The 21795-nt window shown below is 41.2% G+C and overlaps 1 protein-coding gene across 2 annotated transcripts in view; it reads left to right on the top strand.

Annotated features, from left to right (window-relative positions):
- The window catches only part of LOC106570047 (angiopoietin-1), a 73185-nt gene that overhangs the window by 13132 nt on the left and 38258 nt on the right, over positions 1 to 21795 (top strand). For both annotated transcript variants that reach the window (XM_014141976.2, XM_014141975.2), the window contains exons 2-4: positions 16640 to 16795; positions 17271 to 17392; positions 19953 to 20185. In XM_014141976.2, coding sequence (XP_013997451.1) covers positions 16640 to 16795; positions 17271 to 17392; positions 19953 to 20185 — 511 coding nt within the window. The remainder of the gene's footprint in view (positions 1 to 16639; positions 16796 to 17270; positions 17393 to 19952; positions 20186 to 21795) is intronic.

Raw genomic sequence — 21795 nt, 5'->3', positions numbered from 1 at the left:
GTAGCCCGTTCTGGTTAATTTCAGTCCTGTAGAATTCCACCAGGCCCTACAAGAGTCTGCCTTTATATAAATGTATACAGCTTTTTTTCTTCGAGGGACAGCTATCACAGAAAAAAACATGCAGGCCTATGCTTTCTATTTCTGTTTTCGGCAGGCGGCAGAAAAGAACGAGACCGTTGAGCCGTTGTTTCTTTGTATCTCTTTTCGGGTTCAACCAATCTTTAAGTTCACTGTAGAGTTTCATCGTCTAGAAATTCCATCGGAATTCTCTTCCATCTGACAATGATTCATCTGAGAGATAAGGCTGACTCCGAGGAGTTGGGGTAAATTCCTGAAGCATCCCCATACACTGCCATTGAGCTCTAATCCCCTTAGAGGTTGTGTCCTACAGATGTTCCATTGTGAGTGGCTGCCTTTGTCTGTCAGCACTGTAGCCACTTGCCAAAGTTCCAAAGGACACCATTTCACCTTATCTGAGAGTTCAGCTTCTTAAACTTTTCCATGATTACAAATCAAAACATCACAATTGGGGATGAAAGAGGGCAATGGAATAGTTTCAGTTGAAGCGGAGAGGCTTTGAATAAATGAACAGAACAGCAGATAAATATCAAGTCATAAAAGCACCCGTCCTGTGGGAAACCGAATGAAGAGAAGCAAGGGAAGGTGGGGAGAGAGGGAAAGAGTGTGGGAGATACTGGGCAACAGATAAACATGTTCACTCCCTCACAACCAGAGTTGGATCTGTAAATGATGAATAGCCGAGTTTTCCCTCTCTTACTCTGCTCTTGTGCCGTTGTTGTCGTATAGTACGTCAGACTTCCATGAGTACTATTTGCAATGACCTCACAAATGTATTTATTCCATGTCTTTGCTGTCGGTGAGGCTTAGGGAAAAGTTGCTTGATGAAGAATTGTTTGTAGTCCATATCTTATGACATATTAACATGCGGTTTGAAACTGCACAATATGGTAGGCCACTCACAACTCCTTCCAGTGCGGTGGGTGGTTTTGTCTTATGTGTGGGACGTGTTTGGGTCCTGCTTTAACAGTTTAAGGCTGTGATCGGCGTGACACCTCATCCACACCTCATCCACACCTCTCACACACACACACACACACACACACACACACACACACACACACACACACACACACACACACACACACACACACACACACACACACACACACACACACACACACACACACAGATTATATTAACAGCTCTGGAGAACATCTTAACCTTGTAGAGCACTGTGTTTGCCTTGTCTGGGACCCAAGCCAGGCTTCTCACATTCCACACAATACCAGGGCTGTGGCTGGTAGAGTCAACTGGAGATCGTGTGCTTGCCCCATTCCCTTTTTTTCTCCCCTTATCACATAATATCAGACCTCTGCTTAAAATAGGAGTCAAAGGTCAATCCGCATTACACCCCAATTTTTTAAAGAGAAGAACTATACTGAATTTAGTCTCAATCACCCTTATGATAGAGCCCTAGCAGGCTTTGTTGGGTCAGGATAAGACTGACCTCTTGTACTATAAAACTGTAAGTGTTTTATTATTTTTTTTACCTTTATTTAACTAGGCAGGTCAGTTAAGAACAAATTCTTATTTTCAATGACGGCCTAGGAACAGTGGGTTAACTGCCTTGTTCAGGGGCAGAACGACAGATTTTTACCTTGTCAGCTCAGGGATTTGAACTTGCAACCTTTCGGTTAAGTCCAATGCTCTAACCACTAGGCTACCTGCCGCCCCTCAGGGATCAACAGATAGTTTCAACAAGAGGTGTAACAGTAGTCGAGGGTAGAAATTCAGAAACTACCAGACTGTTGCAGACCACCACCAGAGAGTCACTCAACGAGACAGCCCCAGAACACACGTCTGCAGTTGGAAAATGAATGGAGCTCTAAGCCTGTTAAGTCATAAATGGGTGCAGATGTTTGTATGAGTGGACATATCTACCAGAGGGAGCTGCAGGCTGAGGTTGTGGGGGTTAATCCTCAGCAGGTCTGGAGGTGCTGTGCTTGGATAGACTGGAGGAGCATGGGATGGGATTCAGTCTGACTAATGGTGGTTTATACTGTAGGTCAGGTGGGATCTGCCTCTGTTACCCCTCAGAACTCATTCACCGAGCTTGAAACATTATGCATTAAGTTCTCAAACTTCTTAACATATAGTAGTATATGTCATCGTGTCAATCTGCCTGATAATTTACTTTTGTTTTACTTTATTTGACCATTTATTTTCTTTTTTACTATTCAGGACATTTCAATAATGTTATATTGCAGGTGACCTCTGTAAGTCACATGTTCTCAATTTAAGAGGAACTAAAGCATTCAAAAATTGGACTCTCAAATATTACATAATGATGTTGGAGTATTATATTATTTTGCATACTATAATATGGTAACCAGAGTCTAGCGCAGGGGTCTCCAACCTTTTCCAGCACGAGAGCTACTTATGTAAAATGAAAAGTAGTGAGCTACTCATTTTTTTCTAGCTTTCAAATAGGCACATTATTTTCTTCTCCTCTCCCCTGCAACTCCTCCCCAGGTCCTTACTGTACAAGAGAAAGTAGTGCACTATGTTTTCTGTCAATATACCTGGTAAAATAATGGTTAATAAACAACTCTAGCCATTAGCATCCATTTTCCCTTCGTTACACTGGTATAAGCTGAGGTCAGCGGCCCTATAAAATCTGAGATTTTTTTTCCCAAATTATGTTTGATATTTTCCCAAATGATACTTTCTCAGTTTAATTTTTACACTCAAAATTACAATTGTTCATACAGAAACAACACAATTGGATGTTCTGAGTCCATGCCAATGCTTAAATCACATCAGTTTTTATCTGGAAGAATAACTAACACATTTAGATTTTTGAGTGTAATCGCCCTTTAATTGCACATCTGGCCCTTTAATTGTGCATCTAGTGAGTGAGGAATGTGCCTTCTAATGTGCAGGTCTACCGATGGTTCTGTACTGCTGCTGCTCATTTCAAGGTTTGCAAATAACAAATGATATACTTCTGCCAGGTAAGTCTACTTTGCCATTTCATTGATAAGGTTTTGGGGAAAGTATTTCTGTCAACCAACCCACAAGAAAGTTGTGACTACATGGATTGATAGACAAACGCGTGCACCACAGACAGACAGGGGCAATATTGCTGTAAATTAATGAGCAAATATTGTGTTAGGTTTGGCTTTTTAAGCCAATAGTGGCAAATCAGGGGTGGGATAATGTCAAAGTTGCGTTAATTAGATAGAAGCTGGGTGCTTGCGATGTCTAATACTTGTGAGATTTGTTTATGACAGTTTGCAGAGGAACACGTGAAAATGGCATGTACTTTCAGAATTGCTTGGCGAGCAAGGCAACTCAGACTTGGGCTGAAAGATGCTGGTAGCTCGCAATTGACCTGTTGGAGATCACTGGTCTAGCGGAAAGAATCCCTACGCATCCCTTATCCTTCAGCTCAGCCTGGGGATAATGCACCTACCCTACTTGTCTTTGGGGTACACTGGTTTTGATCATCTAATCTCTCCCCTGCTTGTCACCATGTGTATACACACTTCTTCTGCACTTCAGTCTCAGAAAGCAAAAATAAACAGAGATCCAGCCAGATGAAAGCCTGGGGATATGGCGACATTGTGCTGCGTATCCTCTGGGTGTCTTCTGCTCTGCTCTGGGCCCTCAGAGGAGGCAGAGCTGTAAGAGACTGGAGAGGACCACGCTGGGTTATGATGATGTTACAGGGTTCAAACAGAGCTCTACTGTGCAGGTCTGGTCTGGTCTGCCTGGGGATCTTCCATATGATATGACTATGAGATTCCACAGCTCCAAGGGTGGGGTTTTGCTTGAAGGGAACTGCATTCTCTCCATGTTGACATGTAGATTGTAGGTTAGCCAAAGGAAAGTGGGATGAATTAGTCAGTGTTATTACTTTACAAGACTTGACCTCTGAGTTGTTGGTTAGGATGTGAAACTAGCTATAACACTGCAGAAACATTGGGATATGTGGGATTTGTGACTTTTTTATTATTATAGACATTTCAATCTATGAAAGAGACACACTGCCTCAGCAGTCATTAGCATCCATTTTCCCTTCGTTACACTGCTATGAGCTGAGGTCAAACCAAAGCAGTTCCATCTGGTGAGGGCTACTGTACCTCTTCCTGCTGCTTTGTTTTGATTCCACTGTTGTTCAGCATGCACCGTAACTGAGGAAAAAGGGGCTGTTCCGAGCCACTGCCTCTGCGGCCTCCATGCCATTGACCCCCTGTGCCGCCCCCCCCTTCCGCCCCATACTACCCCGGGGCACGATGACTACCGCTGTCAGCACAGATGCTGGATATCAAAGCCCCCTGTCCAGAGTCCAGACCCACACAGCTACAGATGATACATGGTCCAGTCTCACCCACACTGTGAGATGAGGCAAAGAAGTGCCTCATAATTTAGACCTGATGTAACAGTGTGGCTCGTTGTGTGATGTATACATAGAAAAGAAAGGGGGGGCTTGGGTTTGACTTGGGAGCTTATATAGGTTTTTGGTTTTTGTGAGGGTAACCCTGGATGACTAGAGAATGTATAAACTTTCGCCTCTTTAGCGGGATGTTAGTGGGGAAGATAAACATGGACGTGACGCTGAATGTAACAATCGCTGTCATTAAATGGCCATTTATTTGATTAGAAGAGGCAGCAGTTCTGATAGATGTTTAGCTGCCTCTGGTAGTGAGGGAATATAGTAGTTATTATTATGTTATGAGAAACCCCTACCATATTCACAAACTTTGAGATTGCACACATACCAAATGTATTTTGGCTTTCTGGCTATCTTGAGGCAAACCAATGTCTGAAATGAGCTGGAAGAAAGTGAGATACTTCGAATGTTTGGGTTTAATCACCCACCTCCCGTGGGTTGGTATTCCTTTGTGTTCAAGGGCTAGGAAGATTGAAACGGCAGTGCCGAAGGGATTACTCAGCCATTATCGGCCACAGTCCTACTTGGATTGAAACCCAGTGGAAACTTTCCCATGTTTGAGAGAATCACTAGCTCAATTCCTCGGAAAACTGCCCTGATACTGGGGGTCCAACTCCTCCGAGCAGAGTTAAATTTGTTTGGTTGTTTGGTTCTCATTCCGCATTCCCATGTCTTGGATGAATGCGTGTTTCCTCTCCCAAACGTCCAGATACACATAATTAATTAGGGTAATTTGAGGGCCTGCTTTGACATAAGAGAGCTCCTTGTAACTCAAGGATTTGTGAAAATATACATCCCTACACAATCACAGCTGCAAAATATTTATTTTCACTCTCGATGAATTCACATGAATGATGCTAAGTAACCTGAGCTCAACAGAAGGAAGCAAAACAGTAAAATATGGTTATTACAATGATAGCCTATAATTCAATTATATGTTGATTAATATACATAGTGAAAATGTTAGACGTATTAATAGACTATTACTGTTCTTAATCTAGTTTTCGGACCGGGTAAAAACACAAATTTATTCCAATTTTTGAGATTCATCAGTGTGTTGCCACTGGAATATGGTCATATAAGATAGCCAAATAATCCTTGTCTAGACCAACTCTACAAATTCATTTTCAGAGTCTTGATTGTAATAACAAACAAACCTTCCACATCACAGTACCCAAATCAAAAAGAGAAAAGTCAACATTTCTGTTGGACAAGATCCCTCCGGCTGTTCGGAGAGGAGAGCTGAAATTCAAAGCAAACACTTTCTCCGTCCCTCTTTTCATGTTTTGAGTAAGTTCATGTTTATAAGGCAGGATATCAAAAATTAATTGCTTCTTGGTTATGTTAACTTCTTCTTCTTGTAAAATTGGCTCTTATTTTTGAAGTTTTACACATCTGTCATTGCCTGTGAAGTGATAGTAGCTTGTTACCTTGGTTGCCGAGGATGTGTTTCGTTTAGTACATGATGCTGACTGTTGAAGACCTTGAATTGATGTCTGAGATTTCTATAAATAGATTGGGATAAATTATTCCAATCACATAAGAATAAATGTAAGACCATATTTCCCAAAAGGAACAGAACAATTTTGGCCATCAGTTTTACTTTTCTCAGGCTTTTTTCCATTTATAAATGTTTCAGCTTTGTCTAGGCTTTATAAACTTTTGAATCTTTAGTCTGATTCAAGTTGCGCTAAATGTTACTGTCCATCTACATGATCTATATGTTGTGTTACTAAAACTTACTAAAACATAAATAAATAGCTTTGACTTAATAGTTTGTATTAAGTATTTCACAATCTGCCCTAAAATCTGCCCTGAAATCCTTCAGTCCAAAGAGAAAAAATGTGTTGTCTGATTGATATTTTGATTTTAATAAACAGTGCTACAGTGTCTGTACTTTTCTCATGATCATTTTGTTTACATAATTGTACTAACGGATTTTATGTAGGATCTCTCCAGGTATTCCAAGACGCACTGGCTCCTCTGTGCTTGTCCTTCACATAAATCATGTACAATGATTCAGGTGCGAGTTGTTACACAACAGTGATAAGTTCCAACCTACACGCATGCCCCATTCCACCACGGCAGGCCACCTTTCCATTCCCAGGTTCAAGCTCCAGAGCTTTGGCAACAGGGCCTTTTCCAGGGTTGCTCCTAGGCTCTGGAACTCCCTCCAGCCATCCGTTATTCTGAGATCATCACCATCTTTCAGTCCCTCCTAAAGCCCCAGCTCTCCCCAATTTTAAAGCGATTCGGTCTTATGTAGCAAAATTTGAAATTGTGTTTTTTACATTGTATAAAGGTAGAGGCTCAGAGCTAGAAAAGGGTATATTATACATTACAGTTGAGGGACAATGGCAAAGTAATTCTGCTTTGACAGTTGTTAAACTTGTAACCCCACTTTTGAGAAAATGGACCTTGAATGTTTTGGTACATTTACTGGAGAGAGGTCTTCTTTGGCACCTATTCAGCATTCTTCACATGCTCTTAAGCCTCAGCCCCACCCATCTCTTTAAGGATTCACATGCATGACATCAGCAGCCTGGTGGTCCAAAATAGCATAACTGGTGTATTTTAACACCAATAAACCTATCCTTTTAAAAATACATTTTGTATATATCAATCTAGCAAACCAGGCAACTAAACAATGTTTTGGTTTGTTTCTAGCTTGTTAGCTAGCTAACATTAAATTAGCTGGCTAGCCAGTTCAAATAATGACCACATCATATAGATGAAAACATCTTAACTTTCGCTAATTTGTATTCATTATTACAGGAAAATAAACTCACAACAAGATCATTCTTTACAAGTTAACGGCAAGCCAATTACAAAAAATAGCTTATCAAAATAAAACCAGGGCATTCTACCAGAACATTTTTGAATTTGAACACTGTCTCATTGGCATAACTTTATATTCTAATTTGACTTTGGTGTGGGTCATGTTGTTCTTCACATTACCTGTCACGACTTCCACCGAAGTTGGTGCCTCTCCTTGTTCGGGCGGCGTCCGAACAATGTAGTTAACAATGTAGCTAATGTAGCTAATATTAGGCTATAACTAGCAATGCAAATGGCTCTGAGAAATGAATAATAATAATACTACACAGATCATACATGTAACGTTAGCTATCGAGCCAGCTAACATTAGCTAGCTAGCTAACATAATGGTTTAACTGGCAATGAAAACGACTTTGACAAAATCAGAAACTTATAATATCTGAAAATGTAGCTAGCTAGACTCTCTTACCGTATACATGGATGAATGCTTCTTCCTTTCTGTCACGGATGCCATAGTTGCACGGCCTTAGTTTGAAGATGTAACACGGAGACAGGTGTGTTCTTTTTTCGACTTCCTCCGCATATTTGCAATCAAACACCAGAATTATTTCCATCTCCTTAGCTATCATACTCTGCTTCCACCGGGCATTCCACTGATTTCAAAACTGTCCTCCAGAAAGTGGAGAGCAACACAGTTATTCGCAATATCTTTCAAAAAAGCTGTGTTAGAAAGGATTACCTACACATACTGAGTAGCCCTTTGTTATAGACAGAAGCGTGCTACATGGCAGACCAATCCGAACTCATCTCTCGGCATGTCCAGCCCATCCATTATCTCAGCCAATCACGGGAAGGTTCCCGACTTTTTCCGTGGCTAAACCAACTAGGCTTGTAATTTGAACAATTTTATGTGTATTAACAGATGGCATACAAGTTTGTTGTTAAGGCACATAAAAGTTAACATGTTCCATATGGCATTTCTGCCCCAAAAATTATTTTGATAAAACACATAAATATTTACGTTCAAATGCCTCTCCTGTGAAGTAGTGACGTGTGACATACGCCTAGTTTCTTGAAACGAGTCATATATAAGTCCAATGTATTATTACAATTATTATTATTAAATAAGGTGACAATTTAATAAAGTGAAAGAAACTTTATTTAGATTTTTGGTTTATGCATTACATTTTTTAATGTCTGGTAAATGGACCCTGTAAATGGAAGAGAGATGTAGTGTGTTAAATCAAATTGATAAAATTCTGAAAATGAATTTTCCAAATTAGTTCCTGAAAATGTCAGATATTTACTTATTTCCTTACATGATTTGGGAAGGAAATAATCTTATTAGATTAGTAAATTAAATTGGATAATCTGAATTTGCCAAAACGCATAAAAAAATAGCAACCAATAGGATTTGGAAATTTGGAAATCCTTATTTTCCTTACTGCACAAGAACCTAAATCAGATAGATTTTATGGAGTTTTGTAAACAAAAGAAAACAGCAAATCTCTAGAAGTCTTCACCAGTGGGCACAATTTTCACTGTTGTGAAAATGTTGAGCCTAGGAGCCTTTGATGGACGGAAAGGGGTGTATGGGCTCTACAGTACTTGCCAAATTACTTTGGGCACTGGTTTTATATGCAATGATTTGGGTTGGGGATGGTTGTTTTGGTTTCAGGTTGTGTACACAAGACTAATTATGTCCTTGGAATAGGATAACGAAATCAACACAACAGCATCCTGACAGAAAGAGAGAGAAGCACAGACGGGAGTTGTGTGTCTTGGCAGTAGACTGGTTGGATAGAGTGTGACTCCCATGGGGCTCTGGTCAAAAGTAGTGCACAAACAGAGCGAGAGGCATTGCGTCGCGATTTGATAAATGCCTGGTAGCTAGCCGTGAGGGTAAAGGTTGTAGAGGTTAACTGAGTTCAGCCTGAGTTTCTCTCCTAATTCGTATCGTCTCAGTGTCTCACTCACTGTCTCATAGGGACTTACTCTGCCTTCAGAAAGTATTCACACCCCTTTGACTTTTTCCAGATTTTGTTGTGTTACAGCCTTTTTTTGTCACTGGCCACCATTGGTCGGGGGAAATCCAATACATCACATTACTGAGTAACATTCTCCATATTTTCTAGCTTAGAGTGGTGGCTTCATCATGTTATGGGTATGCTTTTAATCGTTAAACGACAGGGGATTTTTCAGGATAAAAAAAGAAATGGAATTGAGCTATGCACAGGCAAAATCCTAGTGGAAAACACGGTTCAGTCTGTTTTCCAGCAGACACTGGGAGATTAATTCACCTTTCAGCAGGACAATAACCTAAAACACAAGGCTAAATCTACACTAGAGTTGGTTAACAAGAAGATAGTGAATGTTCCTGAGTGGCCGAGTTACAGTTTTGACTTAAATCTGGCAAGACCTAAAAATGGTTGTCTAGCAATGATCAACAACGAATTTGACAGAGCTTGAAGAATTCTGAAAAGAATAATGGGCAAATGTTGCATAATCTAGATGTGGAAAGCTCTAAAAGACTTACCCAGAAAGACTCACAGCTGTAATCGCTGCCAACGGTGATTCTAACATGTATTGACTCAGGGGGTTTAATACTTATCTAAACAAGATATACAGTATGTGTTTTATTTTTCCTTTTTAATTTTTTTTTTACAAATGTTCGAATTTCTCTTCCACTTGGACATTACAGAGCAGTTTGTGTAGATCGCTGACAAAAACTGTCAGTTAAATCTATTTTAATTCTACTTTGTAACACAACAAAATGTGGAAAAAGTCTAGGGGTGTGAATACTTTCTCAAGGCACTGTACTGTACGAACAACCCACTACATTTAGGCTGAAGCTGGGGCAATGAGACAGAGTTATATCCCATATGTATGCTGTATATTCAAAATGATATGCAACCTCAATTTACACAACCCATAAAAGTCCTGGGCATTGAGTGAATTAATACCACAGGTTTCAGAGAACATATTAATATAGATCCATCTGCACTGACTCCATCTTGCACTGACCCTACACACACTCACTAGACTATATATACACACACCATGTTCACATGAACTTACACACACTACATTGACACTCCCACACGAAACCCACACACATTCAAATGCACTACATACGCACACACACACACATAACACGCACACGCATCCTGACAACACAAATGCACATACATACACATTACACACGCACACTCACACACTTTTACACTCGTCATCTGCTGCTGCTACTCTGTTCTTTATTTTACTTTTATTATTATTATCTATCCTGATGTCCTGTCACTTTACCCTGCCTTCATGTACATATCTACCTCCAATACCTTATTATTATCTATCCTGATACCCAGTCACCTTACCCTGCCTTCATGTACATATCTACCTCAAATACCTTATTATTATCTATCCTGATACCCAGTCACCTTACCCTGCCTTCATGTACATATCTACCTCCAAATACCTTATTATTATCTATCCTGATACCCAGTCACTTTACCCTGCCTTCATGTACATATCTACCTCCAATACCTTATTATTATCTATCCTGATGCGCAGTCACTTTACCCTGCCTTCATGTACATATCTACCTCAAATACCTTATTATTATCTATCCTGATACCCAGTCACTTTACCCTGCCTTCATGTAGATATCTACCTCAAATACCTTATTATTATCTATCCTGATGCCTAGTCACTTTATCCTGCCTTCATGTACATATCTACCTCAAATACCTTATTATTATCTATCCTGATGCCTAGACACTTTATCTTGCCTTCATGTACATATCTACCGCAAATACTGCACCTCGTACCTTAGCACATTGATCTGGTACTCCCTAGTCCATTCTTGTGCATTTTATTTTATTCCTCTTGTGTTACTATTTTACCAGTTGTATACAGCGCATGTGACAAATAATATTTGATTTGATTTTCGCTGTCGTTTTGGCGATAATAAGGCGTTAGCACATTTGCTGGCATCGGTCTCAAGGTGCCCTGTGTTATAGAGTGAGGTGCTAATCGCCAGTAATAGCTCCTTTACCGTATCCATTAAAGGCTTTTCAGATGGTTGGGTCCCGTCAGTGGGAGAGACTACCCCAGACCACCACAGAGCCAGAGATAAGCTAGGCTACAACAGAGCACTACCAGTAAGTTTAAAACAGTCCAGGCCTACTGTCTGTCTTGTAGCGCTGCCTGCAGTGGCTCCCAGCACCACGGCTGTTTAGAAAACAAGCTCTCAAGTCTAACCATGCCCATCCCTCCTCTTGGCTAGAAAGCCTTCAAATGTCAACTGTCAGGAAAATGGTAAACATGTTAGCAATCCGTTACAATGATGTAAGGGAGTATCAGGTTATTTTGCTTCTAGGAACAGCTTGGAAGCCTCTGCTACGATATCAAGAACTTTATGGTCACGTATAGCCATGGATTTTTTTTATTAAATTTTTTCGTATAGTCATGAATTGTCTTATGAAAGAATAGTGTTTTACTTCACAACATAACCAGTACAGTGGATCGTTTCCTAAATGTTTGCCCTTTTTCAATGATAAACTGTCCCTCTGGTCTGAGCCTCATGTTCCTTGCTTTCACGCCGTCTTCATTTTGTTCCACACAGCTAAAAACAGAATGTTTTATCATTAACTGTGAGCCGTAGCTCATTTCCCACAGCTCATAAAGCTGCTAAATGACTAAGGCAGGCCTGTACACACAGCTACAGTGGCTTTTGCGACCCACTTAATGCCGCAAAGGAGCCTTGGACGCCGTGGCGAGGGGGTCAGCGTGTCAGGCAGTGTTGTTAGTGAAGCTACGGGCGGTCTAGACGTACCCAAGGCCCTCCAGACCAGAACTCCTTAAACCTTTATGCGTTTTTGTAAAGTAGCAGTTTGGGAAACATAAAGTTCTGTTTATATGGCTCTCACTTAGCTAACGGCGATTATGTAAAAGGAGGGCAAGATTTAGTGGTTCTCAGAGCAAGGCTATTGTTATTGCACCTTCTGGAATGTCACAAAGAATACATCTTACTTCGTCACCTCGAAAAGCGATGTGAAAAAGAGAGTTTTATATATGATGTGTCGTTATTTTCATGGGAAGTGGTGTTACATTTGAATTTCTTTCCGGTTTCAAACTGTCAAATGTTTGCGTTTGAACATAGTTAAAGACAGCAAAACGTAGATGCTGTATGAACTTGACAAAGTTTCAGATTGTCTAGATTCGGACACAACGATGAATGGGTTTTTGATAACCCTATTGAGGCAAGAACTTGTGATGATATATTGCTCAAACTGGTCTGCAGGGGAACGAAACATTGCACATAGCAAAATAAAGAAAACAGGCTTGTAAATCTGCTCTGTTTTTCCTTATTATAGATGTACTAACATTTATAACATGTTACCGTAATATAGCATATGTAAGCAATAAGCAATGCGTAAATCAGTCACACAACCCCCATCACCTTTATGCTCAGTGGCTCTGATAATGATACACAGTCTAGGTAAGAGGTTAAACCTGACACCATAGTTATGGCTGACCTCAACTTTTTTGGACTGACCCCCAGCTGGTGGGCTGTGTGTGGAGTTTAACCAAGTGCTCCGGCTGCTACTAAGCCAAGTTGTACCGGTCCCAAACATGGTTCCCCTGACTCGGATAATAGCCCAGATTCCTCTCTATCAAATGTGAATTTCTATTAAAGAATCAGAATGATTAATTGGCCAACAGCTATTTGTATGTTGCATTTAGATGGAGCACGGTGGGTTTCTTTGAGTAGTTTCTATTTGAATTACATTGCTGAATCTGAGTGCATTTTTAGGCTAACTTGTGTTTCTTGTCTGGTCAGATGTCAAGGAGAATCAGACTTTGGCATTTGGCCAGCTCCGCCTACATATCATGCACTTTTACTTATTTCATCATCGCTTTCCCAATTCCCGACAAGTGTGTGCCTCTCTACTCACTTTCTACCACTGGCAATGAAAGATACTATTTGCTTTATCCTGCTTTCTAATCCTGTGCTGTTCACTGTCTGGAAAAGTTTAGTCAGTTTGCGTTGGGCGATGAACAGCCAAATAACTTGACACCCACATTGGACTATTTTACTGCTTCCTAAGTGGTATTTTTACATGATGGGGCGTGTTTGTGTAATCTTGTTTCTCCTTGGTACTTTCCGTTTATGACCCTCGCCAGATTGATTCGTGAGTCAAGCACATTCCCTGGGAGACTGGCTGTGAGCGACGAGCTCTGAGTTTTAAGTTTCTGAAGGGCTGCCGGTGTCACTTCCAACGTGGACCTTCCAAGGTGACTTACGCTAGGTGCAAGCAAAGCATATCAGGCAACATTTACACAGGCTGGTATTAACGGATTGGCAAACTGATATAAAGAGTACATGCTGCATTGAAGCATTGGAGAGTACTACAGTATATCACCACTAAAGGCACAGGTCTCCAAAGATAAATACTTGAATTCTAAGTTGCGCAATGAGCCTGAGGTTATCGATTCAGACTGTTTATTAGCCAGTTCAATCCGTTCTAATATTGGTGTTCCTAACTGTGTGGGTTCCAGACTATTCATGTTCCTTCAAAACTCCTTGAACGGAGGTTGGAGGTTTTGTATGAGGTGAAACTTAGTCTGCTGTACTTCACCACCAAAGGAGCTCTATTGTATCTGAAAGCGGGCCTGAAACAATGCTATGCTTAGCTTTTCTATCAATGCCAAGACAGGGATATTACACCGAAACACTGATTCCAAGTGACAGAGATTTGCTGATGGCTGCTGGGTAGAACGCTGTCACAGTTGTAGAATTGAAAGGAACTGTCTATGCTCTGTCTGTGTTATTGTCTGTTCACTCTCGGGTTGATCGAAATGTTGAAATCCATTCTTTATATAGGCAAGCAATATGACAGTTGAGTGTTTCCCATTTTTTGTAAGTGCCAATCTTTTGAATATGTTAAACACATTAAAGTGACTTCACTCTCCTAGCTCTAATGACCTTGGTCTTCTAACTCTACTGATGCAGGTTCAGCCAAATATATGTATGTTCTTTAGCTTTAGGAAGAGTTTGGTCAGAATTAGTGTCTAAACCAAATACATCTTCTCCATTTTGTCTCTATTTTGTCATGGGATTGACTTTGCAATTCATTCCCTTTTTTGTTCCTCTGCAAACCATTAGTTTTTTTACAACCGTGGGATTAAAAATATGTCAGTTTTGTGCACATGACCCTAAATACAACTGTAATGGAACACACACATAATAATCGTTTAAAGTGGCAATCTGCAGTTGAAACAATAACAAAGCGTTTTCCCCAGCCCTGTTTCAGTTAAAAGCTGAGGGATGGGGCTGGACAAATGTAACCACTCGCAAATTCATATACAGAGCAATGGATGCAAGGACTGACCATTCATGATATCAAAAATATAGTTTTAACCATGTTTTGAGGCTATATATGGTGTTTGTCTACATTTACTTTGTTGACAAACATTGGCATAGAACAAGCTTTCCGGTTCTGATTGGGCATTTTATAAGTTATAATCTTCAAGAATTAATGGGTACATATCATTAAAGAGTTCAAAAATGTATATACTGTATGTAACGGTCGTCGTACGTAGTGGACCAAGGCGCAGCGGGTTGAGTGCTCATAGTGACTTTATTTAACACTGAACAAAGAAAACGATCGAACGAACAGTATTGCAGGCTACACAAACAGCTATGCAACAACAACCTCCCACACTTCCCATAACAAACACACCCCTATACATAGGACCTTCAATCAGAGGCAACGAGGAACAGCTGCCTCCAATTGAAGGCCAATCCCAATTAACTAAACATAGAACTAAACACCCTAGATTTAACATAGAAATACACAACATAGAACATAACCAAAAACCCCGGACTACTCTAAACAAACACCCCTCTACATAAACACATATACCAACAAACCCCGAACCACATAAAACAAACACCCCCTGCCACGTCCTGACCAAACTATAATAACAAATAACCCCTTTACTGGTCAGGACGTGACACTGTAGCAACTGCTGATTACCACTTTAAGACTTTACAGTCTTTAAAGTTCAAACTTCCAGAGTCTTTAAAGGTTAAACTAACACTCATACCCTAGCTATAATGGGCGTGATAAACAACAACCCCATCATTCTTCCACTGAAATCTAACATAAGGTCCTGGCATGAGCATGAAAGACTTGCCTGTCCCAGAGCCTGTGCTATCTATGATCGGACTGTGAGTCACTCAGTCATAGTGCAAGCCAGGTCCCTGGGGGCCCCACATGTAAGGCTCCTTCAACCATGTTGTCATAGGGTATCACCGGATATCATTGCTAACGTGACAATTACGAGCGATCTGTACTTTCAGAGGGATGGAAAAATGGAGTGACGTCACAAATGGTTTCTTGAAGCATCTCGCAGCAAAATATTTTCCTTCACACTCCACTGAGTAGTGGAGCTTGACTGGTGACGTCTCCATGTGTGCTGTTCTATTCGTTCAACAAGGTGCCTCTGCGCCAGGAATAGTTGCTAAGGGCATTCAAAACTAATGTTTGGTACTGGTTGATGCGTTCCTGAAATTGCCCTAGTAGAGAGTGAGCTCAGAAGGGCTAATGTCAGATTGATGTTTGAGTAGATTACTCATGTGACGGGCCGAACTTCACAGCGTGTGCATGAACCGATGCTGATGGTTAATTTGCGTGAACAATCTATTCAGACACTGCCTCGGCCTTGTCATCCGTTCACTTTTCGAGATAAGGGATGAAAGAGTGCTTTCAAGATTAGCACCAGTGAGTATCGGGCCATCTCTGTCTCTTCCTTCCTTAGCTAATGACCTACATCTGGATCCACCTATATTCTGAAGCTCATTCTTCACTGGGGGTTTTTTGTTCACATTATGTGGTGGAAAGACACAATCAACTCAGTTGATCTACTGTATGACATAGAGATGCTGATAAGAAAGCCTTTGAAATGTCCACATGAGGGAATATTACAATGATAACAGAACATATTACATTTTTATCGTGATCAATGTCGAGGGTATCCATTTGTCATGCATGTTCTTTCTTTCGACTATAGAGTAATTGAATGCTGATGTGTCATTTCTTACGAGTGTTACCTGTTTTCACGTCTTGAATGTGTCCGTGTCGAACAACTCCCATGTTCAAGTGTCGTACCGTTGATTGTTATGACCCGTCTCTCAATTGTCACTGTTTTCAACCGAATCTCTAATTTGTGGTGTCTGTATGATTTGTAGCGTCTGTTAATCCTCTGCTGCTTGTGTTTTTTTCAACCTACCCCAGTTACTGGCCATCTGTTATAGTCTGTTTCATGCTCTGTGTCTCATCCATCCTCTCACAAATGATCTCTATACGTTGGGTGTTTCAGATTGAGAACTACATCAAGGAGAGCATGAAGACAGAGATGGCCCAGCTGCAGCAGAGTGCCGTTCACAACCACACGGCCGCCATGTTGGAGATGGGCACCAACCTCCTATCCAAGACGGCCGAGCAGACGCGCAAGCTAACGGATGTGGAGACGCAGGTAATATATCCCTCCCAACCTTATCGCACTCCCATTGGGATCCATCTCATGCACCATTGACTCAGCTATTCCACATTAAACCACCCCAAAAAGGCAACGGGGGAACTGGCCAAAGAAAATATGGATGACGCTCTCTTTATGTGATACAGTAAGCATACTGTATGTATGTTTAAGTTTTCAACGTCTCTTGATATCTGGGGTAGCTTTAGAAGGAAGAGAACAAGAGTAGCACTTGTGGGGGTTGATTTTTGCTGATGTGTGAAAAAAAGAAAGGTGCACTAAGGGAAATCACTGCCTTCATATATGCAACTGAGTATTACCATGTGTCAGAAGAACAACCTCTCTTTATGCAAAACCTATACTTTATTACCTCTTCCTAAAGAGGACATGATGATTTATAGCTTACCTACATTTTGTTTCGCTGGAACACCTCTATGAGGCCGGATACCGCTAACCTATTTCTGTCTTGGGACAGGTTCTGAATCAAACCTCCAGACTAGAGATTCAACTGCTTGAGAACTCCCTGTCCACCAACAAGCTGGAGAAGCAGCTCATGGTGCAGACCAATGAGATCAGCAAGCTCCACGACAAGAACGGGTAAACTCACACGGCCTACAACACAATGTGACACATTTAAAGACATCGTGCCCTTTGTTTCGGAGACTCTGTCATACACAGATTGGCTAAATGTGCAATAAGACACCCCATCCCCTGATGTATAACAGTATGAATTGCATGAGGCTATATTTTCCTACATAATCTTTTCTTTGAAAGTTGCACTTTAATGATGTTGCAATGGGAGCAATCGAATGTGGCTTTTGGATGACTTTTCAGAGTCCGGTTTGTTGATTGGTCCAGTGGGACTGTCTCTCATTGTCCGTTTAAAAGCTCCCTCCCGTCCCCAGTGCTCACTGTAAATACAGTAACAACAGCTGTACTGAATTCTTCCATTAATATGCCTTCTGAAAAAAAACGACCTATACTGATCCCTATGTTTGAGAGCTGCACTCAAAGTTCATAGACATGGATTCCTTTACTGAGAGAAATTTGCAAACGCTTGTGCAATTATGAAATTACCGACCATTTCATTTTCATTTAGTTCTGAATTTGTTAATCAATTCCACGTAAGACTATATTATAATAATTATAATTATAAAATGGAAGACCATTGGATACAGTTAAGGTTTACGTGAATCTACATAGTCTATGATAAAATGTATGTATGTGTATTGTCCGTATACAACCCATGGTAACTGAATCCACTGACATAAACATTTGCATTTCTATGACAGTCTGGGCGTAATATATATATACAATGCATTCGGAAAGTATTCAGACCCCATCACTTTTTCCACATTTTGTTACGTTACAGCCTTATAATAAAATTGATTAAATTGTTTTTCCCACTCATCAATCTACACACAATACCCCATAATGACAAAGCAAAAACAGGTTTTTAGAAATGTTTGCAAATGTAGAAAAATTTAAATAAACTGAAATATCACATTTACATAAGTAATCAGACCCTTTACTCAGTACTTTGTTGGACCACCTTTGGGAGCGATTACAGCCTCTAGTCTTTTTGGGTGTGACGCTACAAGCTTGGCACACCTGTATTTGAGGAGCTTCTCCCATTCTTCTCTGCAGATCCTCTCAAGCTCTGTCAGGTTTGATGTGGAGCGTCGCTGCACAGCTATTTTCAGGTCTCTCCAGAGATGTTAGATCGGGTTCAAGTCTGGGCTCTGGCTGTCCCGAAGCCACTCCTGCGTTGTCTTGGCTGTGTGCTTAGGGTCGTTGTCCTGTTGGAAGGTAAACATTCACTACAGTCTGAGGTCCTGGGCACTCTGGAGCAGGTTTTCTTCAAGGATCTCTCAGTACTTTGCTCCGTTCATCTTTCCCTTGATCCTGACAAGTCTGCCTGTCCCTGCCGCTGAAAAACATCCCCACAGCATGATGCTGCCACCACTATGCTTCACTGTAGGGATGGTATTGGCCAGGTGATGAGTGGTGTCTGGTTTCCTCCAGACGTGACACTTGGCATTCAGGCGAAGAGTTCAGTCTTGGTTTCATCAGACCAGAGAATCTTATCTCTCATGGGCTGAGATTCCTTTAGGTGCCTTTTGGCAAACTCCAAGCGGGCTGTCATGTGCGCCTTTTACTGAGGAGGGGCTTCCGTCTGACCACTCTATCATAAAGGCCTGATTGGTGGAGTGCTGCAGAGATCGTTGTCCTTCTGGAAGTTTCTTCCATCTCGACAGAGGAACTCTGGAGCTCTGGTAGAGTGACCATCAGGTTCTTGGTCACCTCCCTGACCAAGGCCCTTCTCCCCCAATTGCTCAGTTTGGCCTGGCGGCCCCAGTTCTGTGCCTCGACACAATCCTGTCTCGAAGCACTACGGACAATTCCTTCGACCTCATGGCTTGGTTTTTGCTCTGAAATGCACTGTCAAATGTGGGACCTTAAGTAAACAGGTGTGTGCCTTTCCAAATCATGTCCAATCAAATGAATTTACCACAGGTGGACTCCAATCAAGATGTAGAAACATCTCAAGGATGATCAATGGAAACAAGATGCACCTGAGCTCAATTTTGAGTCTCCGAGTAAAGGGTCTGAATCCTTATGTAAATAAGGTATTTCTGTTTTTATTTTTATTTGCAAAAATTTCAAAAAACCTGTTTTCACTTTGTCATTATGGGGTATTGTGTGTAGATTGATGAGGAAACATGTTTTATATAATCCAGTAACGTAACAAAATGTGGAAAAAGTTAATGGGTCAGTACTTTCCAAGTGCACTGTAGTTGGGTTCCCATTCCACATGTTACCACTGTTACAATTCAGAACATGTTTTGGGGAAGGGAGAAGGGGATATGCTGCAGCGGATTTAGAATGACAATTCACTTGCTTGATCTGTCAAAAGGAGGCATGTGGAAAGTAACACGAAGTGATGGAATTCCACTGTTTTTGACAATCACAAAGAAATACCAGTATTTATTTGGGAACTATTATGTAAGTTCCATACAACCATGTAAGCACCATATTACGAATAGAGGACTAATCCGATAAAGAAAAATTAGTTATAGCTTTAGATTACAGTTCTCTATAAACTAAAGCTATATGCATAACTAACATTCCTATGCCGGGTCTTCTGACTCCCAAGGTTCCTGGAGCAGAAGATGCAGGAGATGGAGTCTCGTCACCAGGAGGAGTTGGAGATGCTGCGGGAGGAGAAGGGCAGCCTGCAGGCCCTGGTGGCGAAGCAGAGTGGAGTGATCCGTGAGCTGGAGACCCAGCTGACCAGGGCGACGGGCAACAGCACCGCCATGCAGAGGCTGCAGCAGGAGATGATGGACACCGTGCACAACCTCATCAGCCTCTGCAACAAAGACGGAGGTAAGTAGCTAAAGGTCTCGTGTTGCCAGACATGATACTGTATTCTCTTTCAAGAAGATGCCTAGTTGGGGGCTCGACCCTGAGGACAACAGTGAAATGCATGCATATGTGTTGTAGATAGATTTATTTGACAGCTTAAAACACAGTGCTTCGACACCTGCATTGCTTGCTGTTTGGGGTTTTAGGCTGGGTTTCTGTACAGCACTTTGAGATATCAGCTGATGTAAGAAGGGCTATATAAATACATTTGATTTGATTTGAATGCAACCACACATGTGGATAACACAAAAAAACTACACAAAGTACTAGGTATACTTTGGTTACACATATAACATGGCGCCAGAGAAGATGGCAGACATTTTACGTGCCCCCAGCACTGCACTGTTGGTTAGGGGCTCGTTAGTAAGCATTTCACTGTAAGGTCTATCTATACCTGTTGTATTCGGCGCATGTGACTAATACAATTTGATTTGATAACACATAACAAAATAAAGGACAGGACGACATTGCCCTCAAACTTAACCCAGACCTCGAAGCCAGTTCCTCTGCGTTTTTTCATTGTTCCCCTCTAATCAGGGACTGATTTAGACCTGAGACACCAGGTGGGTGCAATTAATTGCCCTCAAACTCAACTCTAGACCTCGAAGCCAATTCCTCTGCATTTTTTCATTGTTCCCCTCTAATCAGGGACTGATTTAGACCTGGGACACCAGGTGGGTGTAATTAATTAGCAGGTAGAATAGAAAACCAGCAGGCTCCGGACCTCGTAGGGTAAGAGTACCTCTGGCCTAGAGCATTACATACAGATATGAAGAAGAAAATGTTTTATATTGCTCGATCATTAGCCAGCTTTTGACATTCTTTTTAAATTAAGTTATGGTTGGCATGGCGTTGAGTTGCTGTGGTAGTTTGTTCCACTCGAAAGCGCCGGTATATAAAAACGTGTTCTTACCGGATAGACTCTTAAATTTAAAACAGGCAAAATCAGTCTCTGGTGTTGTATTGTTGGACATTCCTAATATAAGTAAAATAATTTGATAGGTTCCTGGGGCCTGAGTCAGTAATAATTCTATGGACCAGACCATGTTGAATTAACATGATCCTGTTCTCTACAGATAGTCAGCCAAGCTGATTAAAGTGCTCAACCTCCAGATGAGTACGATGGGGAGTTTAAGTACAACTCTCACCGGCTTGTTTTGGCTGGTCTGTAGCGTATTCATGTTTAGGGATGCTGGTGAACCATGATGTGCACGCATAATCAACACTGAACTAGTGCACCTGTGCACCTTTAGGGTGTCACTATCAAGATATATTTTGGTTTATCTTTGTTAAAACCTTTATGGCCATAGTCTCACCAGTCAGGTGACTATCCAATTCACAACCAAGGTAGCTGACAGAGTTTCATAGTGTAACCACTGAGTTGTCCACTTTGACACTAAAACCAGGGGACCTGGCAAGCTTTAGTCTGGAACCAAATAAGATGGATTCTATTATTGCAAGATGCAGAGAAAGTTTGTTATCTGAAAGCCATTTACTGATATTGGATAACACTGCACGAAGGATCTCTTCGACTGACAATTTGTTCTTATGGGACACCAGTAGAGCAGAGT

The sequence above is a fragment of the Salmo salar genome, chromosome ssa14 (assembly GCF_905237065.1).
Source record: "Salmo salar chromosome ssa14, Ssal_v3.1, whole genome shotgun sequence".
NCBI lineage: Eukaryota > Metazoa > Chordata > Actinopteri > Salmoniformes > Salmonidae > Salmo > Salmo salar.
Note: the sequence above shows the minus strand (reverse complement) of the source record. Positions and strands in the feature narration are given on the sequence as shown.